The 22317-nt window shown below is 40.5% G+C and overlaps 1 protein-coding gene across 7 annotated transcripts in view; it reads left to right on the top strand.

Annotated features, from left to right (window-relative positions):
- Positions 1-19610, top strand: part of si:dkey-82f1.1 (DENN domain-containing protein 2A) — a 45519-nt gene extending 25909 nt beyond the window's left edge. For all 7 annotated transcript variants that reach the window (XM_042410512.1, XM_042410510.1, XM_042410511.1 and 4 more), the window contains 18 exons: positions 1701-2744; positions 5334-5461; positions 6920-7032; positions 7140-7337; positions 7622-7715; positions 8561-8611; positions 8908-9095; positions 9666-9775; positions 10495-10564; positions 10878-10955; positions 12561-12701; positions 12866-13014; positions 15025-15202; positions 15337-15378; positions 15521-15626; positions 17876-18157; positions 19242-19328; positions 19437-19610. In XM_042410512.1, coding sequence (XP_042266446.1) covers positions 1701-2744; positions 5334-5461; positions 6920-7032; positions 7140-7337; positions 7622-7715; positions 8561-8611; positions 8908-9095; positions 9666-9775; positions 10495-10564; positions 10878-10955; positions 12561-12701; positions 12866-13014; positions 15025-15202; positions 15337-15378; positions 15521-15626; positions 17876-18157; positions 19242-19328; positions 19437-19468 — 3091 coding nt within the window. In that variant the 3' untranslated portion in view covers positions 19469-19610. The remainder of the gene's footprint in view (positions 1-1700; positions 2745-5333; positions 5462-6919; positions 7033-7139; positions 7338-7621; positions 7716-8560; positions 8612-8907; positions 9096-9665; positions 9776-10494; positions 10565-10877; positions 10956-12560; positions 12702-12865; positions 13015-15024; positions 15203-15336; positions 15379-15520; positions 15627-17875; positions 18158-19241; positions 19329-19436) is intronic.
- The last annotated feature ends 2707 nt before the right edge of the window (positions 19611-22317 follow it).

The raw sequence follows: 22317 nt of genomic DNA, 5'->3' as shown, positions 1-22317 counted from the left end.
AATAAGAGGGATTGTCTAGTAGAAGATTTAAATGTCTGTTGTTCTGAGAGTCTGCCATGTTAGTGGTCTTGGGGGGTTGTCAAAGGCTAATATAGAAGAATATCACTAAAAGAAGGGTTTTTTTTGTCTCTGTTCTCTCTCCTCACCCATTTCAAACCACGCCACTCATCCATTGGTTCATGTTAGCTCAGCTGGTCAGAGATGCTTTTGTGCCCTTGTACCCCCTTCCCTCCTTCCGCCCTCACTGACCCTCATCTCCATCCTCCACCCATCCATGGCCGCAAGTGATAGACTTCCTAGCCTTCCATAGCATCCGTTTTTTAATATCTACCTCTCAATCTTTCTCTTAATCATTAACAAGTGTTTTTTTGACTTGGGGGTGAAAAACACTATTGATTTCCTCCTCCATCTGCTCCACTTTTTCGCCTTCACTCAACCCCCCCTTTCCACTCCTGTTCTCCTTTCCTTGGCTTTTCTGTTTGACCTAGTTTTTACCCTCTGTTGCTCCTTGCTTAATAAAAACTGCTGTTCTAACTGAGGGACATAGAGGGATAAAAAAGGGGGGAGGGAGAGAGAGGGGAGAGGACAAATCTAATAAAACCAACTGCAATTTGGAAGAGAATTATTTGGTTGCGTTTCCTTGTAGTTACAACATCAATTTTTTTTCTTTTCTTTAAAGGTCTCTAAGGAAACTTGAATCAGTAATTTCCCTGAGAGATTTCCTCTAGATTGCATGACTTGGTTTTCACATCCAGCGATGTCATCACAAGTCATCCAGCGAGGCCACGTTTCCTCTGTTTGTTGGAAATTCAATCATTTGATGAATGGGCTTTGAGCCAAAACATAGCTTTGTGGGTCGGGAGTAGAAAAGAAAAGATGCACGTCTACACTTCGGCCTCTCCCCTCTTCTGTGTATACTTTCATCTGCTCCCCAGAAATAGCTGTGTGTGTAGCTTGTAAACTTTGACCTCCTTACCGAGAGTTCAAACAGTCATGACCCAGTAATCTTCCAGGAGTGACTCGCAGCTAAAAACAGAGGCACCAAACAGACATCTGAGCTTTTTTTAACAAGAATTCTTGTTTACCCCATAAAACAAAGATCTATTTGGATGTAACTGTGAGTGCATGGCCAATTTTAAGAGCTACGGGGAGCATGATGCCTCGCTTTATACACTAAAGGCCGCAACAGACATTTCTATGAAAATAATTGCATGATAAATTATTAGAGTTGACAACTGTGCCGTGTACTTTCTCCCTCTGTTATTTTATCTGGAATGAATTAAGTACATATCTGTTGCAGCAGTGGCTCAGTGGTTAGCTCTATCCCCTTACTGAGAGAAGACTGTCTTGGTAAGGGGACAGTGTGGGGTCTGTGTGGTGTTTGCATGTTTTGCCTGTTTGTTTAGGCTTAGTTTTGTTGCCTCCCCAAACTCTGTGTCCATCTTGTGATTGATAGATTACCTTCCAACTCGTTTAACCTGAAATATGCCTCAGTTCCTCACTGCAAAAAAGGGCAATTCAAGAAAGTTATAGCATCTCCTCTCAGGATAATTCAACTTTATATTTTCTAAGATTAAAAACTTGTCATGCATCATTTGTATTTGATTATTCTTGTCCAGGTACAGTGACTGGCAAGTAGAAAAATTTAATAAATCAGTTAAGTGTGTTTGGTCATATTTATGTTTGTGTCTCTCCAATAGGCTCCAGTGCTGTGGCTTGAAGGTCGGGGAGGCTCCGTCGTCTGTGGTGCCCCAGTGCCAAGAGGTCTGTGGGTCACCAGGGGACAGAGACAGGAGGGACACTGCCGTGCCCACCAAGCGTCCCCTCTCCCCTCCACTCAGCTTGAGTGACAGCCCGGGTCCTCCTGACGCCATGCTGGCTCACAGGAGATCCACTACCACCACCGATCCGCGGACTCCCAACATGGAGAATGGGCTGTGTGGCAAGCTGAACCACAACAAGAGCCAAGCAGGAGTCAAAACTGCCAGCATCCGCGATAAGATCTCACAATGGGAAGGCAAAAAGGAGCCTTCCCAACTAACTTCTACGGGGACATGTCCACTTAGCACAACACAGAAGGAAGTTGAGACAGTGAGGAAAAAGGAATTCAAAGTTTCAGAGGTGCAAAGGACAGACAGCAAGAGGTTTGTCAGCTGGGACAGACAAGACTCAGGGAAGGAGAATGCTGGAAAGCTTGGGGATTCAAGACCTAAATCTCCAGAAGGCCCAGCAAACAAAGACAAAGAAGTGATCCTAGAGAGAGGAGTTCGGGCTCCTAAGCCAACAGAACAGCCCCAAGACAAGAAAACAGTTTTAACTCATGTTAAGAAACTGGAGAAGGCAACAAAGGAAGTTCCTGACAGACCTTCACTGGCATTTCCAGGGAATTACTTCTGCCCTCCTTCAAAGGAGGAGCAGGAGGAAACAGAAAAGAGGGCCAATGAGCCCATTTTTGGAACGTTTGACGTGGCTCGTCCTGGTGGGTCACGGAGGAGGAGGGAGGGGGATCCAGAAAACGTATACAGTGAGCCAGGTGCTCCGTCTATAAACCCTTTACCGAAACCTCAGAGAACCTTCCAGCACCACACACCGCCCCCTACCCCAGTTTCAGGGCCCGGCTCTGGGAAGGGGAAGAGGAACTTGCCCCCTTTGCCCTCCATTCCTCCTCCACCTTTACCCACGTGCCCACCCCCTGGAGTTTGCAGGAGACCCTGGGCTGACAAACCCCGGGACACCAGTAACAGGTAAGAGAATGAAAAGACAAAAGATGACAAATATTGGCAGCCATGATCAGTTTTTTTGACCATTGATCCTAAAGTATGGCACCCAACTGCAGACCTTAGACCCTTGAAGGTTTATAATGCATGTGCTGAAAAGACAATGTCTTATCTCAACCCCAAAGCTAAATTTACAAAAATAAATTTTTTAAAGCACACTTATGAAAACCGAATTAACCAGTGAAGGCCATGTGTATCTTCCAGGGATGCACGATAATATCGACACATCATCAGTATCAGCTGATAAAGGCTTTAAAATGAAATATTGGCATCAGCCCAAAATTAAATGTTCTGCCGATATGACAGGCCGATTCCTCACCTTCTCCTCTGCCACCCGTGTCCTGGCTGTGATTCTCTCTGTGGACTGTTTCACCTTGATGGTCCTGGTGCTTCCTCCGCAGGCTACATGTCACTCAGCTGCCCAACAGACCTGCTACTTCTTCCCACTTTAACCTGAATATAACAAACCGGGGCTTGGTGCTCCAGTTGTATCCACACAGAGAGCTGGGGTTAGCTGGAAGGCTAGTGGAGGCTAGCTGGCTGTGCTTCTGTCTGGCCATGCTGCAGCTAACGTTCCGCAAGCCTCCCAGCTTGTCCCAGCTCTCCGTGTGGATCCAACCAGAGTGCTGAGCCCAAGTTTGTTATTCAGGTTAAAATGGAAGGAAGCAGTGGGTCTGTTGGGCAGCTGAGTGAAGTGGAGCCTGCAGACTAAACACCGGGACCATCAGGGTGAAACAGTGCGCGGAGGAGCTGCTGTCTTCGGGTGAACAGATAGGAAACACATCGGCTGACAAGATATACTTCTCTGTTTGAAAAAAGTTCTTCTTCCTCTTCTTTTTGGTTTATAACGGCAGTTGGAAACCAGTTTATTAGGTCCATTACCACCAACTTCTGCTTTGGAGTGTGGATTAGAGATTAAATCCTACCTTTTATGCCTGTCTGTCTAATAAACTCAAAGAAAACTCTACTGCTCCACCCACTTGGCAGGTTCATTAAAGTTTTATTGCTGAGCTCCTGAACTTCAGTCTTCCTAAGTACTTCCTTCATGTACTGTCTTTCTTGATCATACTTAGTGCAATCTATGATTGCATGCATAATTGTCTCCTCAGCCAGGTGGAAAAAAATATGCACATATATGGGTATTGGCATTGGCAATCAGCCAAAATGAGTTGGAAAATATCGGCATATCGGACATCGGCAAAAAATCCAATATTGTGCATCCCTAGAATCTTCTCACCCTTCCTCCACCCCCCATGTGAACAACATCTCCCACATCTGCTGTAAATCAGAACCACTGGTGACATCACCCTGTTTCTAAATATCCCACAGAATGAGCTCATTGGTTGGATCTGAGGAATGTACACATCAACTCAAGTCATTCCTCCTTGCAAAACTCTGCTGGAAGGGGATATCAACATGAGTCGTGTCAAAGAGGCCCCTTGCTTTTTCAAGAATTCTAGGCCTTGACAGTAAAAACGATTGTGCAAGGCCTTTTGCCATCACAAATTTGTTGTCAGGCATTAATTTTGCAGCGCTAGAATTTCTAAATGTTAACATTTGGGTACTTGTAAAGTGTGCAGTGTCGAGTCTAAAACACTTGATCCGCCAATTAACATCTTGGAATTTTAAAGACTGTTGAAGTAGTACTTGGAGTCAGATGGCTACAATCAAACAAAAAGTGCTCTATAGGGAAACCAATAATGTGAACTCTGCAGTATTGGAGTACATCTATTGTTCACTTTCTCCAGTTGTCTGAATTCTTGTTTGGAGCTTGGCTTGGATCTGTTACATTCCATACCATATGTGGAGGCTTCACTCAGCCCAAGTGTGCTGTGTCAAGCCCTTTGTTTGGTCAGGCTGTCTCTCTTTGAGTGTCTGTTGCAGTGAGCATTTTTGTGCGTGTGTATGCATGTATGTGTGTGTGTGTGTAGAAATACACAGTAATAATGCCAGTTTATTAGGTACACATAGTTTTACCAGTGCAACACAACAGCAGAGCAATCAATCCTACCTTTGTAAAACATATAAAGTTCAGTTGTTATTGAAACTGTGTCGAATTAGTGTTAATTTAACTAATTAATTAATTTTCAGATGCAGTGTCTGGATATGTTGTTTTTAAGAGTTAAAAACAAACAGACAGAAAAAGACAAGCGGCAGACAACAATAAAAATTATATAACATAAACAAAAAGGCTATAGTTTGTGGTGGTGGTTTTGTATTGTAACACAAATTACATGAAGAAAACATTTTTCAGATTCATGCAGTCCCATATAGCATCACCACAGAGTGTGAATGCATGCATCCATGGATGTTTGTGTGCATTTATGGTCTGGTGGGCTTTAATCTTTGTCAGCGATGAAACACAGATGTGGTCATTCAGATGTGGCAGCTAACAAATGGGAACATCAGAGTGCCTTCTTCGCATATCAAGCATTTTTAAAAAGGCATCAACATGCACATACACATTCACCCAGAAAAATCAGTCAAAAATCCTTCCTTCCTCTTTTGTATTTAGCGTGCCACACTCCTAAATCTTTGCTTTGCTTTGTCCTCCAGGAAATCCTATGAATTTGAGGATCTTCTCCAGTCGTCTGCAGAAAGCTGCAGGGTGGACTGGTACGCTCAGTCCCGACTGGGTCTTACACGCACTTTATCAGAAGAGAATGTCTACGAGGACATAATAGGTAAACAATGCATTTAATACCTTTATTTTCTTGACCAAATGGAAGGGTTACATTATCAGCTGTTTAGGGTGTAAACTGATTTACACTTGGAAAGACTATTTCTATCCCATGCCCTTTATACACTACATGACCCTTTAGTTTGATTTCTCATATTGGTGTGTGTATACAGTACTAGAGTTCAGTAACAGGGGTGAAGAGGAGGCCAAGCTGTCTTTACTCTACTCTGTTTTTTCTGCTCCAGTTTTAATTTAGGGGCACGCTGCTCCACTTTTATTAAAAATTATACGCAGAAACCCGACCTACGTTCCTACCTTATTGTTTTCAGTGTTATGCCAACCCCACCTAGAGCCTGTTTAATTTTCATAACGTATAATAGTGGTGTTGAGAGGCCATAGCTGAGGTTGGCTACTGTGATTGTCCATGCAGTAGGGGGCATGTCAATGGCTTAGAGCCACTGCACATTACTGGCAATGGCTTCAATGTGTCTTTGGTTTTCATCCTGGAGACTGCTGTATAATGAGTTCCGCTTGCTTGCCACAATCAAATTAAGTTTAATTATATTTAAGTGATGCCACACCTAATTTTGGATCTCTTTATAGTTTCCTACATTCATACAGTGTTCTTTAAAACGCCCAGACATTGTTCTGCAACACTTAGCAGTGTCCCATGGGTAAAGTAACTCAGGCTTACAAAAACCAGCTCAGGGAGGCAGAGATGTGTACGATAGAGAGCGCAGACAATAATGAATGGGTGTGATGTCTTCTTGGTGTTGTCGCCAACCTCTACACGCAAAGCAGGTAGTCAGCAACACACTGTAAATACACAATCCACCTGCCTGTCAGTGTTTAAGATTGAGAGGACAGCAACTGTCACCAGTGCATGTATCCAGACGCATGCCTTGATGACTGATGCAAACTCACATGTGCACAGCTGACAGCACACTCAAACACACCATGGAGATTAGTGTGCCGTTCTCATCAGCCAGCAATGTGAAAAACAGTACACTGATCCCTTGTTTTCCTCAGAGGGAGAAGGAGCAGGGAACTGAACGTCCCTCTTTATCCTCCTACTCCTACAGGTCACATCTGGTGGATGGATTGATAGAGCAGAGGAGAGATAGAGAGAGACAGAGACAAAGAGAGAAAGAGGCACAGGTTTTGGAAAGTGTTCCTATCTCACCCCTTATCTGCAGGGGAGGACTAGTGGCTAAAGTTACATTTAGCGTTAGCCGTGCTAGGAGTTGTGCATCTTATCACAGTGAAATATGAGCTGGGTAAGCACACTGCTGCCTCTGGTAGTTCTCTGCACATCTGGAGTAGGGATAGTCTGGCAAAACAAACATGACTGATATGGAAAGAATATTTTATCCACTACTTTCGTGAGCTTGCGTTGGGCTATATTATAATCCAGGTGCCACTGATTTCTCAGTTTTGAAAAAAATGTTTTTTTCCACTCAAGATCCTCCATCCAAGGAGAACCCCTATGAAGACATAGAGCTGGAGAAAAGTTGCCTTGGAAGCAAATGTGTTTCACCTGCCTCCTCATCTCCTGTCCCTGACACTCCAACTAAGGTACTAGATTGACAATACATCACTGTAAAAACAAAGATTTAATAGAAGCCGTTTTATACTAAAATCACCTTCTAATGTGTCTGTTTTGCTCTGTCTTTCCTCACCAGCTCTCCTCCAAGCCTGGCTTCTTTAGACAGAACTCAGAACGACGAAGCTTCAAACTCCTTGAACTACGCAAGACCAGCAGGGACGCTGGCATATCATCACCCTCCCGTATCAGCCCTCCCTCTACGCCCAGCAGCCCAGACGACACCCCCTGTCTCTCCGGAGACCCTTACAACCGCAGACGGAGGAAAATCCCCAAGGTATGGGAGTCTGAGAGGCCTCAACTAAAGCTCACGCTGCTTTCTGTTTTGATTTATGGTCCAGCGTAGTGCTCAGGGAGGTTCGGAGCTGGTCCACTCATGCTGCTGTCTGGGGATGAGTAAAAGCAGGGGAAAATTTTCTGACGGATATTTCCTGTGAGAAGTGTGCCTAGAAGAAGGCCTCCCAGAAGCTGTATTGAAATGATCTTGGTTGGAGCCTGGCAGATTTTGTTTATTAGTTCAAGGAGTTAAAGATGGACTCTCTCTCCCTTTACCTCCTTCAGATGGTGCTGAAAATCAATGGCATCTTCGAGGCGCGAAGAGGGAAAAAACGCATGAAGAAGGTGTCTCAGTCTACTGAGTCCAGCTCAGGGAGAGGTGAGGGTTTAAATGTGAAAGCAGGCCACAAAATAACTTCATCATATCCACCATTTTATTGTGTTGTTGTTTGTCTGTCAGCAAGATATCTCAAACATTTGTTAACTGATTTCAGTAGAATTTTATGGAAAGTTAGGCCACAGGCCAAGGAACAAGTGATTAGTTTCTGGAGCAAAAACACATCCAGGTGAAGAACCTGGTGTTGATCCAGGAAATTTTAAAGGCTTTCTTAACTTCTCAAAATTCCTCTCATGTGCTCCTTCGCTTACTCAAATAAAAATATCTGGCGCATGACTTCCATGATTGTCTGTCACTTTGTGTATATAAAATCAGCACCTGATGCAGATTTAAAATTTATAATAGTATTGGAGTATATTGGATATTGCAGCCATGGTAAAAGTACTGTGGGAGCTCTCTATTTATCCTGTTTCAATATACTCTAATTTAAAAAAAAATATATACCTACTTTTATTTTTAAAATGTTTACTCACTTTGAAAATCAGTCTTTTTGTATACATAAATACTATGAACTCTCTACCCAGACACTTTTTATTAATTTTCTTTCCCTACGACATTCTGCAATTTGACCATAATGGCTTTACAAGTCTCTGTCCATAAAAAAAACAATACCTCATCATATGAGTTCACTTCACTGAGTTTTATGGGCAAGGCTATGTTTTTGGGTCAGTTGAGTCTGACCCATGTTTTAGAGGACTGGGTGGTGTTGTGTGGTTAAGGCTGCAATGAAAGCAATGGGAGCAAATAACATGAGCTCTGAGTTTCCTGTGATTGTTATTTGCAGTCTCTTCACACTATGTTTTCATTTTTTATTCTCTTTGATGCAGTGACAGATGAGAACAGTGAGTCGGAAAGTGACACAGAGGAGAAACTAAAAGGTGAGAACAGATAATGAACATCCACACATGTAATAGCCACATGCTCAGCAAAAATAGATAATAGTTTTATATCAGTGTAAATTCATTTGTTTGAAATAATCACAGTAGGAGCATGTCTACTGATTCTGATCAGTTTTCTATGTCATTGTTCACTGTGTAGCTAATGTCAAAAATATACACAGATGGAAACTGTAGATTGCCCTACATAATGGTCTCACAGTGACCCTCTTTGCATATACATGTGTTCATGCAGGATATGGATGTATTTGCATGAAATATGTTTCTCTGTCCCTCAGCTCACAGCCAGCGGCTGGTGTCGGTCCAGTCCATGCTGAGGCAGACGGGGCGGTACCGGACCTTGGAGAGGGATCTGATGGAGTTGCAGGAGAGAAAACTCTTTGAGTATTTTATAGTTGTGGCGCTCCACAAGACCAAGGCCGGTGTGCCATACCTGCCAGAAGTCACACAGCAGTTCCCTCTCAAGGTAAACTGGGACAGAAATGTTACTGAAGCACATTATTCCAAAATAGGACACTGGAAAATTCATAAAAAATATGACTCAACGGGAAACATATTTTTTTATATTTTGTATTTCTAAATAGATGTCTGCTGTCTTACTTGACTACTTCAATATATACAGTATATGCCATTGTATGAGCACCTGGGAGGTCTTTTCTGGGAAAAAAAAACACAGGAAATTGCACATTTTACATTTATGGGCAAAGCAGCAGCAGGTTTCTTGTAATAAAAAATGAATAGCCTGGTAATTTGCATGAGCAGCGATACCACTTCACTACTGACAAAAGATAAAATTTCCTCAACTGAAAAATCCAAGGAAAAAGACACTTGTTACATTTACTGTGATGTAACTTTGTGTGTAAAAGATGAGAGATTGGTTACGGCAAAAGAACCTCAGTCCCGTATTAATTTTATGGCAGTCTAATCTGAAACCGTAGAAAGGTCTGTATGTGTGAAACATGACTTACTGGTGTGATCCCTCAGGCAGCATTAAACATTTGTTTTCTTCTTGTGTTCTCTCTTATTTTTCATCCAGCTCGAGAGGAGCTTTAAGTTCATGCGTGAGGCAGAGGACCAGCTGAAAGTCATCCCTCAGTTCTGTTTCCCTGACGCCAAAGACTGGGCGCCTGTCGACAACTTCCCCAGGTCAGGCCGAGTGTATCTGCTGCCACAGCACTCAAGAACATACGAAAGTAAAACAAAACAGGGACATAGGAATTTCCCAGCAGAGTGGTAATAGCTCAGCGGTTTTCCTTGCTAATAGCTACTTGTTAGTCCAGAAGCTGAGAAAGCCCAAAATGGAAATGACCATGTGGCTTGTAAAGATGACGAATCTCTCTTTAACTATAAGGCACTGACACAATGGCAAATGATTACAGGGAGGGATGGTGGATTTAGCACCTTACACCTGGTTTGCTATTAGAAAATCACCTTTCTTTGTATGCTGTTTAAAATTGGCTGTATTACCCAATACCACCTAGCTTAGCCTCTCAACGTCCGCATTGTTCCGAGAAATTATGATGAGTGTCCTGAAGGTGATGGCTAATAATTACCTGGTGGCAAATGTTAGTGAACTGGCTGACACTCTTCCCTGTCAGGAAGGTTATCACCAGTCAATGAATACCTGTCAGTAAGAGCTTAGGAGGTTTTGTGTGGATATTTGCAGAGTAAGCTTGTCCTGAGGGCCTTCCCCATCAAGTACAAAGTCAAGCTTTTGTTTGCAAAAACACAGAGTTGGGAAGCAATGTTCAATCAACAACTGAGTTTTTTGTGTCCGGAACAGCCTGTTTCTATGTGATTTTTGCCGCTTTTAATAGTTTCCAGCATCTCTGAAATATCTTTTTCTGTCTCTTTCATTTCTCCAGTGAGACGTTCTCATTTGTTCTGACTGGTGAGGATGGAAGCAGGCGGTTCGGCTACTGTCGGCGATTACTGGTATGCTCTAATAATGCTTCTGACTCTGATCGTTAGCTTCTTCTAATCTGATTTAAATAATAATATTCTCTTTATTTCCTCTGTTCCCTTTACCCTCTTCTTTTATGTATTACTGTGTAAGTTGTCAATATTTCTTGAATTATGTTGATAAAATTGTGTAATTTTATTTCATGAATGTACCTTTAAAGTCTCCGTGAAACAAAGGCTTTGCTTTGCTCTACTGCTCTAATCCTGTGGTTGTAGTTGGGAGAGCAGTCTTGTGACACACCAGTGTTTTGAAGCTGTCTGTCTCTTTTTTGCTGGCTGTTCACAGCCCAGTGGTAAAGGCCGGAGGCTCCCTGAGGTCTACTGCATCGTCAGCCGCTTGGGTTGTTTCGAACTCTTCTCCAAGGTAGATATAGAGAACTAAGCATAAATGCAAATGCACAAAAGTACACATAAATGCATTACTTTCATCAAATTAAATCACGTGTTACACAAACACACGCACACACACATACAACTGACCCCACCAAAAGAGTACAGAGCAGTACCACCTTCTGCGCCCACAGAGCCCCACCCACTCTCCGCCTGCTCTACTTTCCCAGAGAGCCTTGTAGTCCTGGCTCCAGTACAGAGACACATGTGAACTGCAGCTGATGTGGTTACTGCAGTGGAAAAGGTTCCCTGTAATGAGCCTTAGATTTATATGCATGTCAACCTGTGTACGCAAATGTCTGTGCTGTGTACATATGCCATTGCTTAAGCTGGGTTTGCATTTATATAGTCAGGGACATAAACGAGTAAATATGTCCGCTGTTTAAAAAGAAGGAAAATAGATTGATAGCTGCCTCTCCTTTGGAAGAGCTCAGTGCTAATGATATTCCAAATATGCTGCGTTGGTAAAAGATCAACTACACAAACTACAGTGAGTATAGTGTACACAGTCCTGTGGAGATAATGAAAATAGTACAAATTGTGAATTCTGTTTCATTAACAGTGAGCTATTAGACGTTTATTGTATAGAATTTCATTTTTTTTCCATTTGAAAATGGTAATCTGATGCCACATTAATTGTCAGCTTTCACAGAGATGAAAAGTAAATTGTAATATCAATGAAACTTTTACCTTGTGAAATAAAGGTTAAAATAATAAGAACTGAAGGAGAGTGATTATATGCACATCATATACCGTAGGTGCAAGCTTATTAGAAAGCATTATCTATGAAAAAAGTAACGCCTGTGCACCTACTCCAACAAAATTTAATCAGGATAACGTTTTTATCTTACTCGGATCTTCGTCAGGTCAATATGATTTGTAAAAATTGATAACATACCCATATGTATACATCCATGCACACAAATAGGCTGACAAGCTCTATGATGACAGGTGTGTAAGCTGTTAAAAAATAAGAATTACATACTGTAAACAAAAATTTTACAGTGAAATTGACACTGAATCAGATAGAATAGGAGAAGACAGTGTGGATAAAATGATCTATCACAGTATATATAATTTCATATTGGGATATTGATGTGTGATTTTGATACTGTAAATTTATTGAAAAAACAATCAAGAAACTCTTTATGGATAAAATAGCCAGACCTAAATGTTTTTTTTTGTTTTCTAGCAAATTAAACACCTGACAGGTTAAAGTACTTAATCACATTTATTCATGCTATACTGAAAACCTAAATGTAGCCATATAGCAGTCCTGCTCTTTGATTTGCAACATTGCCCACTCTGGCTTAATACACCCAGATATAAAAGGATTAGCTACCTTGGTATGAACTAATTTATATAATCTCATGGGATATATCATCATTTCATCCAACCCAGAACAGAAATATATGTATTTAACAAAAGAAAACATTATGTTAGAGATGGGAATCTCAATTGTGGGGTAGAAACATCTGGTGCTTCACACATTGCTAACATATCTATGGTATAATCATATAAATACATTAGGGAGTGCTGGTATGCAAATTACATTGCCTTCTTCTCTGTTTTTTTCCAGATCCTGGATGAAGTGGAAAAGAGGAGGGCTATCTCCCCTGCCCTGGTGCAGCCCTTCATGAGAGGCATCATGGAAGCTCCTTTCCCTGCGCCAGGAAGGACCATCACTGTCAAAAATTTTCTACCTGGCTCTGGGACAGAGGTGAGAGGGTACATGTAGGAATGCACCGGTATTCAGCAAAATTCATATGCTTTTAGTAAAAGATGATAATGTATTCTTGCACAGAATATGCATACAGTATATGCATCAATGTCTTTTCTCTTTGTTTTTGTCTCTCTTTGACTTCCTCTCTCTCTTTCCTACAGGTGATAGAGCTGTGTCGGCCGTCTGACTCCCGTCTGGAACATGTGGACTTCGAATGTCTCTTCTCCTCCTTGAGTCTACGTCTCCTGCTCCGAGTTTTTGCCTCTCTACTTCTAGAGCGCAGAGTCATCTTCACTGCTGACAAACTCAGGTTGGCTTCAACACAATATTGTTACAGAGCCTTGTAGTTACACAGTCTGCTTTCAAAATGTTCAGTCCTTGCAACAGGCGTCAGTCCTAGCTGGAGCAGATTTTAATTATTCCGTTTAATTAATCCGATATGATCAGATCAATTAAGGCAGGGTTATGATGCTGAAAAGAGCAAGAGTAAAGAGTTTGAAGGATACGACAGAGAGACCACAAGTCGACGAACAGTCCGAGGAAAAGAAGACTCCGACCAAGTGTGAGAGGAAGGAATGCTGTTGTGTTAATACAGTCGCCTGGGGAACAATCACTTCTTCTCTGGAAAACTGTCATGGATGCCAGATAGAAAGAGTTAGGCTTTAGAGCATGACTCCAGAGCTAACACGTGTGCACCCTGATGTCATCACGCCCACACAACTCACTAAAACCCTAAAGTCTTCAACTATTATCTTTGCGGTCAGGGTCAAAGGGGTTTTTTTAACTGTTGTGGTACACCTGGTTCAACTTGAGGGCTTAGCGGAAACAGTCGTTGTATCCTGATTTAGTTCAAAAGACACCCACCTGGCGGTTCACGCTTTATGAATACACCATTTCTTTACTGCTCATAAATAGACACTCACTTTTCTGAGCTGTAATTCAACTGTTTATCCTCCCTCGGTGCTTGTGTACTGTTGTTTAAAAGGTAGCATGAGAAGCATTTCACACCAGGGCTCATAAGCAGATCACGAGTCGTTGCACATTCTTTACCGTAGAGTGGAAACTTGGCCTCGTCAATCAAATTTTTAATGAATTAACTGTGACCAGATGCACACACTGAAGAGATTAAGCGAGCAGTGTGGGGTGAGTGTGTTTGCTGCCGCTGTATAGTTTTTATAAGTGTTACATCACACTCCCCTAAAAGATGCTTAATAACATTCCTCTCGGGGTAACAGCGTATTTGCTGGAGCAACACAAATGAACTTTTCACATTATGTTCCAAATTAAGAAATGGGTGGAAGGAGTTTTTTGAGTTGTTTAGCACCACCTTGTGGCAGAGATGTGTATTTTAGTGGGCAAATTCCAGTAACCAGTTGATGGTTTGATTTTTAGAAGTTTTATTGTGGCATATTTTCCAATTTCCTTGTGTAATATTGAGATTGAATGAATTTGTAAAATTATAACAAACTGTAACTTAATTATACTGGGGAAAATTGGAACAAAGAAGGCCTAGTTGAATTTTATTAAACTAACATAATTAGGAACAGAAACTGCATTTTTCTTTTCATGCATGTTATTCAATTATTCCTGTTGGGCAAATGAAAAAATGCAAGTTAAACCTAAGCACATGACATAAAACTCTCCTGATTTACTGACAGTGGACCTGAGAGCAACGTAGGCTTATTCATGTTTAGGATATGACTGAAATTTTTGCTTGATATGCATTATCAGTTTTGTATTTGTATTGCCCTCTGAATTAATCTTGCTAACCTGAATATTGACAGCCTTGTTAACATCAAATCACTCCAGTTTCTTTATTGTTCTCAAAGGAATCAGATTTGTAGACCTTGTTCACAGAAGATCTTTTGAATAATAGCGCCCAGGAAAAGCACAGATGGAACTTATATAACATTAACGATGGCTTTGTCCCAGCAATTATCACAGTCCAATGCAGCAGCTAATATTGTTATTTGTTACACCTGTGTTTGACAGGTCATGTTTGTTGTAGAAAACGTCTATTCACTCTCTTGAACTGCCACACGTGTCTAACCTGCATACACCAAGATTCTCTGGAGGTTGTCGTAGAAAATCAGCAAGAAAATACTAACCTAACTAATAATTAACATGTTGCATCAAAATAACTTCAGGAAAGCATTGAACACCATAAATTGAAATGATCTAACATTATGAGAATATTTGAAGGTGAAAGCCATTCCTCATGTCCTATATGGAAGATTGTTTTTCTGCCATACTGTATTATAACATCAAAAAATAGTTTTCAAGGTCTTTACCTCTTTCTTTCTTTCTTTTTTCCCCACAGCACATTGTCTCAGTGTTGTCATGCAGTTGTGGCTCTACTCTATCCCTTCACGTGGCAGCATACGTACATTCCTGTGCTCCCACCATCCATGTTGGATATAGTCTGCACCCCAACCCCCTTTATAGTCGGCCTCCTCTCCAGCTCTCTGCCTCGACTTAAAGAGCTGCCCATTGAAGAGGTAAGACAAAGGGGTTTTTTTGTTTTGTTTGTGATATACGAACTGTGGTGTCCTTGACTCTGGGCTTTTCCTCAACTCTCAACTGAACAATAGCTCCAGGAAATGACATCACTCTCCCTCTGCTCTTCCCTCAGGTCCTGGTGGTCGACCTCGGCAACAGCCGCTTCCTACGACAGGTAGAAATCGTAGAAACATAAGGAAAACAGTTAAAATCTGTTTGTACGCTTGTAGTGATTCCACCAGATGTTATGTGAATAAAATATGTTAATTCACTGCAGGATGTTGACGATATTTACATCTGTGCTCTTCCCTCCACAGCTGGATGATGAGGACTCTATTCTTCCCCACAAGCTGCAGGCAGCTCTCGAACATGTGCTGGACAAGAGGAGGGAGCTGGCCTGTGAGAAAGGAGATCTACCCAACGGTGACTAAGCACACTTATTATTGCTTCTGTTTACATGTATTTATACAGCATATTTATATTTTCATAAGAAATAACAAATATACCAAAGATAGTGCAGTAAAAGATTTTTTTTTCAGGACTTTTCCAGGATACTTTCAATTTTCACTGATTTGGAGTGAATTTTTAAAAAATAACATGCATTTTTTAATTGGATTCAGCTGTCTTAATCACCTGATTAAGGTGGCATTCAAGTGCTCTCACCATTCAAGGATGTTCAAACTATTAGAAGATCTTAACTTCTTTGAACAAATCTCTAATGTCACCTGTCAGCTACATTCAATTAAATAAATTTGGTACATTTGAGACATATGGCTTATCATGTAGCAACTTGATCGTAGTTTTGTGGCACATTAACTGATTCTTAAAAGGGAAATTTTGCTATTTTTGACGTTTGTATATGACTGAATAGCTACATTCAAGTTTTCCGTTATTCGTAAGACTTTTGCTTTTGCTCCTATGTAGTGGTTCTTACACTGACAGAACAGTTGAGATCCTTGAGTTATGACTGTAACTGACTCAGTCCAGGTACTTAAGACAAATATTCAACAGTACTGACTAGTGAAGAGTTAATGTGCAGCATTTATGTTTTTTGCTTAGAGCATAAATTTGCAGATAAAATGCCCTGTAATGCTGGAAACAAATATAGCTAAGCAGCTGAAAATGTTGGTGATGCATGAAAAGGGAGATTTACGAGACTGGGAGTGTCCTGAATTTTCAGTGAGTAGGGAGTTTATTTCCTTAAATAGTGAGAAGAGAGTTTGATTTGAAATACCTCTGTGAGATAATGATTATTCAGCCTGTCCTCACAAGAAAAATGACAATATAGGTCTAAATTCAGGCCAGCAAAAATGACCCATAGTTACCTTTATGCTAGTAATTATGACCCGGGGAAGTGACACAGCTCAGATGATGTCAGTATAAAGTGATTTTGCCTTATTAGGACGAGGCAGGTTGGGTGGATGGCGAGATAGTTTGATGGTAAAAAGTGGACCTTGCTGCAGGAGACCGCTGCTTGCTTCCCGCCTCCAACCGCTTTCATGTTTCCAACCACAAGATAGGACATTTTTTTAAAAAACTGTAACATTGTGGTGTTTACTTTTTACTTTACTGTTGCCATTACGATGAAGGTTGTGTATATTTAAGGAAGTATAAACCACATTTCAAGTAATAATTTTAACACAAATCATGATCTTTCCCTAACCCTAACTAAGTGGTTTTTGTTCCTAAACCTAACCAGACCTTAACCGCAGCGTTGTCACACCATAAAACATAATTATTTTTTAACAGTGATTTGTAACACTTTTGGAAAGCGGCATATTACGGTCCTGTGGGTCATTGTGAGTACATTACTACTACTGCCACTAGATGGCATAAATGAATCTATTGGTCATTTTTTGCTGGCTGAATTTTAGACCCAGGCTGTATTTGGAACCACCTACTACATACTACTGACGAACGCAGTATGCAGTATGTACCACATACTGCATACTGCTTTTCATAGTAGTATGAAGTATGAAACTATTAAATTGATTTAATTTGCAGTATGCTAGGCCAGGCTTAGCCGGTTTCCAGGTATGGAAAGCAGAAGTAAACAATAGCACAGCTAATGGAAAAGCACTGCTACTCTGCTAGAGTTGTGACTGTTCCAGCGCTTTGCATTGTGGGACACAGTAGGTGAGGTAGACGAGAAGGGTCTATCAGCAGTCTTGCAGACCTACATGACACGCCTACATAAATACACAATACACCCCCCCTGCCCCGCCCCTGGATGTTGTCACCGTAACGGCATGCTACACAACACACACCCCTGACCCCTACCCTAACCATCTCACTGCTCATGCCTAAACCAAACCAAGTGGGTGTGTCATAGTATAGTGGGTGTGTCGAGTAGATACTGCGAGTCTGTAGATAGACCTCCTCGAAGTAGACTGGTGGGATCCATACTAGAGATTTTTTCCGAATCAGTATGACATCCAGGTATTTTTGGCATACTGCATACTACATGCTACATTTTGGCCATATACGTACTGCTTGTGTGGTAGGTAGTTTCAACTGCAGCCCTATACTGTTGTTTGATTATGAAGATGTGTTGTGATTATTCTGTAGAATACAGTATGACATAAAAAACATGTGTTTAAATCTTTCCTCTTTCATTTCCTTTCACTCCTCTTTGTCCCTGGTTCTCTCTCCTTCCTGTCTTCTCCTCTCAGACTCCAGCTCCCTCAGCACGGTGGTGTCCGAGGCCTTTGTGCGTTTCTTCGTGGAGATGGTCGGCCACTATTCCCTTTTCATGGGTGGAGTGGAGCGTGAGGATGAGTCATCCTTGTCCTCTCCAACCTTACACAGCCCCCCCTCCTCCTCCTTTCAGCGTGAGGCTTTTCGTAAAGCAGTGACCTCAAAGAGCTTGAGAAGGTTCCTGGAAGTGTTCATGGAGACCCAGATGTTCACCGGGTTCATCCAGGAGAGGGAGCTACGCAGGCAGGGCCTCAGAGGTACTAAGATTCGATTACCTACAGTCCTATGACAGTATAGTTTATATAGTCATTACTGTAGAAATACTAGTTGAACTCCCATACCTACTGTTTGATGCAAAAACATAATGTTTGTGCTCTTTTTTTCTCATATTGAAATTAAATTTTTGCTAAACCACTGTGGATGTTTGTTGGGGCTGCAACTAACAATTATTTTGATTATCAATTAATCTGACAATTATTTTCTCCATTTTCTTGACATACTCAGATGTGTTGTTTTGTCTCACCAACAGTCAAAAACCCAAAGATCTTCAGTTCACCATCACATATGAAAAAGAAAAGTTTAAATGATTATTTTATTATTAAAATAGTTGATGATTGATTATCTGTCAACTAATCAGTTAATTTTCTTTTTCTCAAGAACAAGAGCGTTAACAGAAAGTCCTGAAATAGGCCTTGTAATGAATCTTAGAATAATTATTATTTTTAATGTCTTTTAATATTTTTGAAGTTATGTAGGTATAGTTGACAAAACAACCTCCACTCAAGGTCCACTTACTCACTTGTTCTAGAGAATTCGACCTTACCACACGGACTTCATCAGCAGTTGAAGTTTGTTTAGTTGTAATGGAAATGAGGATGTTAAAAGTGTTTTTGATGCACATTTCTTAAAGTGCTCAGAATAATGGAAAGTAAACTTCATCTGTCGATGACAACTGTGGGTTACAGTCAAAAGCTCCAGAACAAGTGAGTAAGTGTACCTTGAGTGGAGATTATTTTTCCACTGCTGTTTCCAAGGTCAAGAATGAACTGTATGAATAGGTTTTTTAGTTTTAGGTTTTTATGTACTCTGATCTCCCCTGAATATGAGATCTCAATATCAGTGAAACTTGCCTGACTTAATAAGTTTAAGTTTAAGTTATATATGCTGCTTTTCCAATGTCAGCCCATATGACTCAACTCATATTAGTTTGATGTTACTCACACATCAACATTAAGTGAATAAAATATATATAAGTAAGTTTAATGTTTATTTATCCAGGTTAATCCAGTGGAGGTCAAGTGTCTCTTCTCACTTTAAATATTTGATTTGATTTGTCTTCAGGTCTGTTTGAGGTGAGAGCACAAGAGTATCTGGACTCGCTTCCTGGGAGCGAGCAACGAGGAGTCAACAAGTTCCTCAAGGGCCTAGGTGAGACTTTAAGACTGATACTGTAAATGTATCAGTCGTTCAGTCAATTAACTGCCAGTGGTCCCTTTGTGTGTTTAACTTTCTTCCGTCTCTGTTGCTTATTTTCAGGAAACAAAATGAAATTCCTTTCCAAGAAATGATGTTTGCAGTCAGGATGTCATCTGTCAAAGTAGGAAAAACAAGCATGAGAAAGTGCACAGTAAAAGAGAAGAGGAAGACGCGCTCTCGGAGGTCTCAAACAATTTCCAGAACGTGCAGATGGAGGGGGGAGGGGAGGGAGTGGGGGGGGGGGGGGGGGGGGGGGGGGGGGGGGGGGGGGGGGGGGTCGTATGGAAGGAAGACCTTTGGAGCGAACAGGACTCATACTGTCGTTTGTGAACATGTGGGAATCTGGTGAACGTTAGGTTTTTAGCTCCCACCTTCATTCGGCAGTCATTCCATTAGTGTTGTGAGGATTTACTCAGCTTGGACCAAAACTCTCCTCCAACATGATGATATATTGTCTAACAGCATCCAGTTTCACTATCCCCAAGGTCTTCATGTTTTACAGTCAATCTCTACAGTGTGTTACTGTATAGCACAGCTCAGTGTAAATGCTCTCGGAACAGTGTTCTCCCTTTTTCGGTCACTTGACTTTACCTGTAAACCTGTAAGGAGGAGCATCACTGAAGGTTTTTTCGATTCTCGATTTTGTACAATACTTTCTTATACATTCCAAGTATTTTCTATAGAAGCTTTTATAAATGCAATAGTACAACTTCTTCTACAACAGGAGGCTTTTAAGTTAATTTATATTCTTTTTAGACAAACTTAATCTCTCTTTTTTTTTATTTCCATCAAGTGAATGCGAAGAAATCTCCTGTAGTTTGTAATAGGCTTTATTTAACAGAGTCTCGTCCAGACTGTTTGTAGACCACTGTGGGTTGTTGGGTATATGTACCACTGTTTTAAGTCAATGAACTTTTATCGGAATAGGAATGAGCACCAAAAGGAAGACTGAGGAAAATGTAAAGATGAGAAGAAGATGAATGTGACTACATCTCTTGTCACATGGGTTTCAGTATTGGAGTTGGATAGATTTGATGTTGAAGAATGATGTGTATCTTAGGTCAATCAGTATCAATGTGTTTCTAAAGAGCAACTAGGTTTGCCTTAAACTTGATTGAGAATGCAATGAAACTTTATAAATAAAGTGATTAAGACAAATGACTTATTCTTTTTCATTCAATATTGTATATTCTTGTGTTTTTGCCAACTACAATAATTTAAAGTGAGACTTGCCGGTGAGCTACAATGTGTTTTAGTTCTTGTTTTACATTTGTGATAGATACACACAAGTAGAAAAGATTCATACATTCAGTGAACTAACTCAGTATCTAATGTTTTCTGATAATACTGTACTTACTGTAACGCTACTACCATAATCTAATGGTCATACCAAGCTGTAGCATCAAAACCTCTGAGCGTACTGAATTTAACAAGGGTGCATCTGATTGCTTATGAATTCCACTTTTCATTTGTAAGTGTAAGAATGTGTTCGCTCAGTTTTCAAAAGTCGCCTTCATGAATAGTCTGGAATATTTAATTTCATGACACATTAAGCTGTATGGGTGTAATTTGTGGCTTCTGATTATAGAAACAGGATTTAAACCTCCAATTTACTCAGCGAGCACAGAAAACCACAACAAGTAGAAACAAGAAAACAAGTTGTTTTTAAGTGGTGAAATTATGGTCTGCAGCTTGATGATACTTCTAATCTTAAAGAGGCATTCTAGCAATTTAATATTGCACTTTTAAAACGTTGAGGGACTTGTGCCAGACTGGTTAAAGAAGACTGGTCAAAACTGATGCATCAGAGGATGAGATAAACAGTAATAAATTATTGTCTTCCCATAATGCAACTCAAGAAGCATCTCTATGGCATCTTTCATAATTCCCTAACAATTCGTAGTCTATAAACCTAAGACAAGACTTACATGATGTTACTTGAATAACTTTCTCAGACTTGACAAAACACCCACAGAAGATATTATACAACTGTTCCACAGGCTGTGTTGTACTTCCTGTGGCTAGTAAATTGACATTGATGTTTAAAATCAGTGGAGTGCCCCTTAAAGTGTTCCTTGAACAAGACACTTGAGTCTCTCTATCAGCTGCAGGGGGCAATGACCCCACACCGTGTTCCCTCTGGTAGGGGGGAGCTTCCTTACAGAGAGTTTTAAAAAGAAAGAAAGAAAGTGCTGTTACATGTTGTAAAATGCTGTTTACATACATTCTCTTTGCCTTCTGTATCGGTTTATAATTATGTAGAACAGTTTTGGTGTGAAATTATGTGATTTCAGTCATTAAGTGACTCACATCTACCTCACTGTACATCCCGACTATTACCAAACAGAATTTATCTTGGTTATCAGAGGTTGCTCTTGTGGGCAGGACAGCATCTCCAGCTGAGCAATTTCAACAACTGGTGAGTGATATAATCAAGGTTTAGTGAGATAAATGTGGTATATTGTCTTATATCTTTTTTTTTTTTTTTTTTTTTTTTTTTTTTTAAGTGCGCTGTTAATGTTACTACTGTTATGTCTGTCTTGTGTATTTTCTGTCATTTGTCATTGTTCATGGGTGACAAAACTAGTTTCCTCTCTGGGAATAAACAGTTATTGAAAAAATTAATTATTAACAAGTTAAATAATTAGTAACCAAAAAGAATTAGCAAAAAAAATTCAATTACATAGTTAAAGTCCTTAAAAATGACATTTACTCCTTCTCCCTCATTTAAGATTAAAATTCTATGAGTATACAAATATTTTCGATTTCAAAAGTTTAACTTCTGGACACATGATGTGACTAAAAAGTCAATTCTCAGTGTATGTGCACTAGAGGCTTCAGGTCTCCACATCACATTTGTTTAAGTTGCATACTGGACCACGATTGGCTCCAAACTAGTAGTGATGTCACAAATCATGCTCATACAGTATATACATGTCAT

The sequence above is a fragment of the Thunnus maccoyii genome, chromosome 5 (genome assembly GCF_910596095.1).
Source record: "Thunnus maccoyii chromosome 5, fThuMac1.1, whole genome shotgun sequence".
Lineage (NCBI taxonomy): Eukaryota > Metazoa > Chordata > Actinopteri > Scombriformes > Scombridae > Thunnus > Thunnus maccoyii.
The sequence above is the reverse complement of the archived record's forward strand: the minus strand, read 5'-3'. Positions and strand labels throughout refer to the sequence as shown.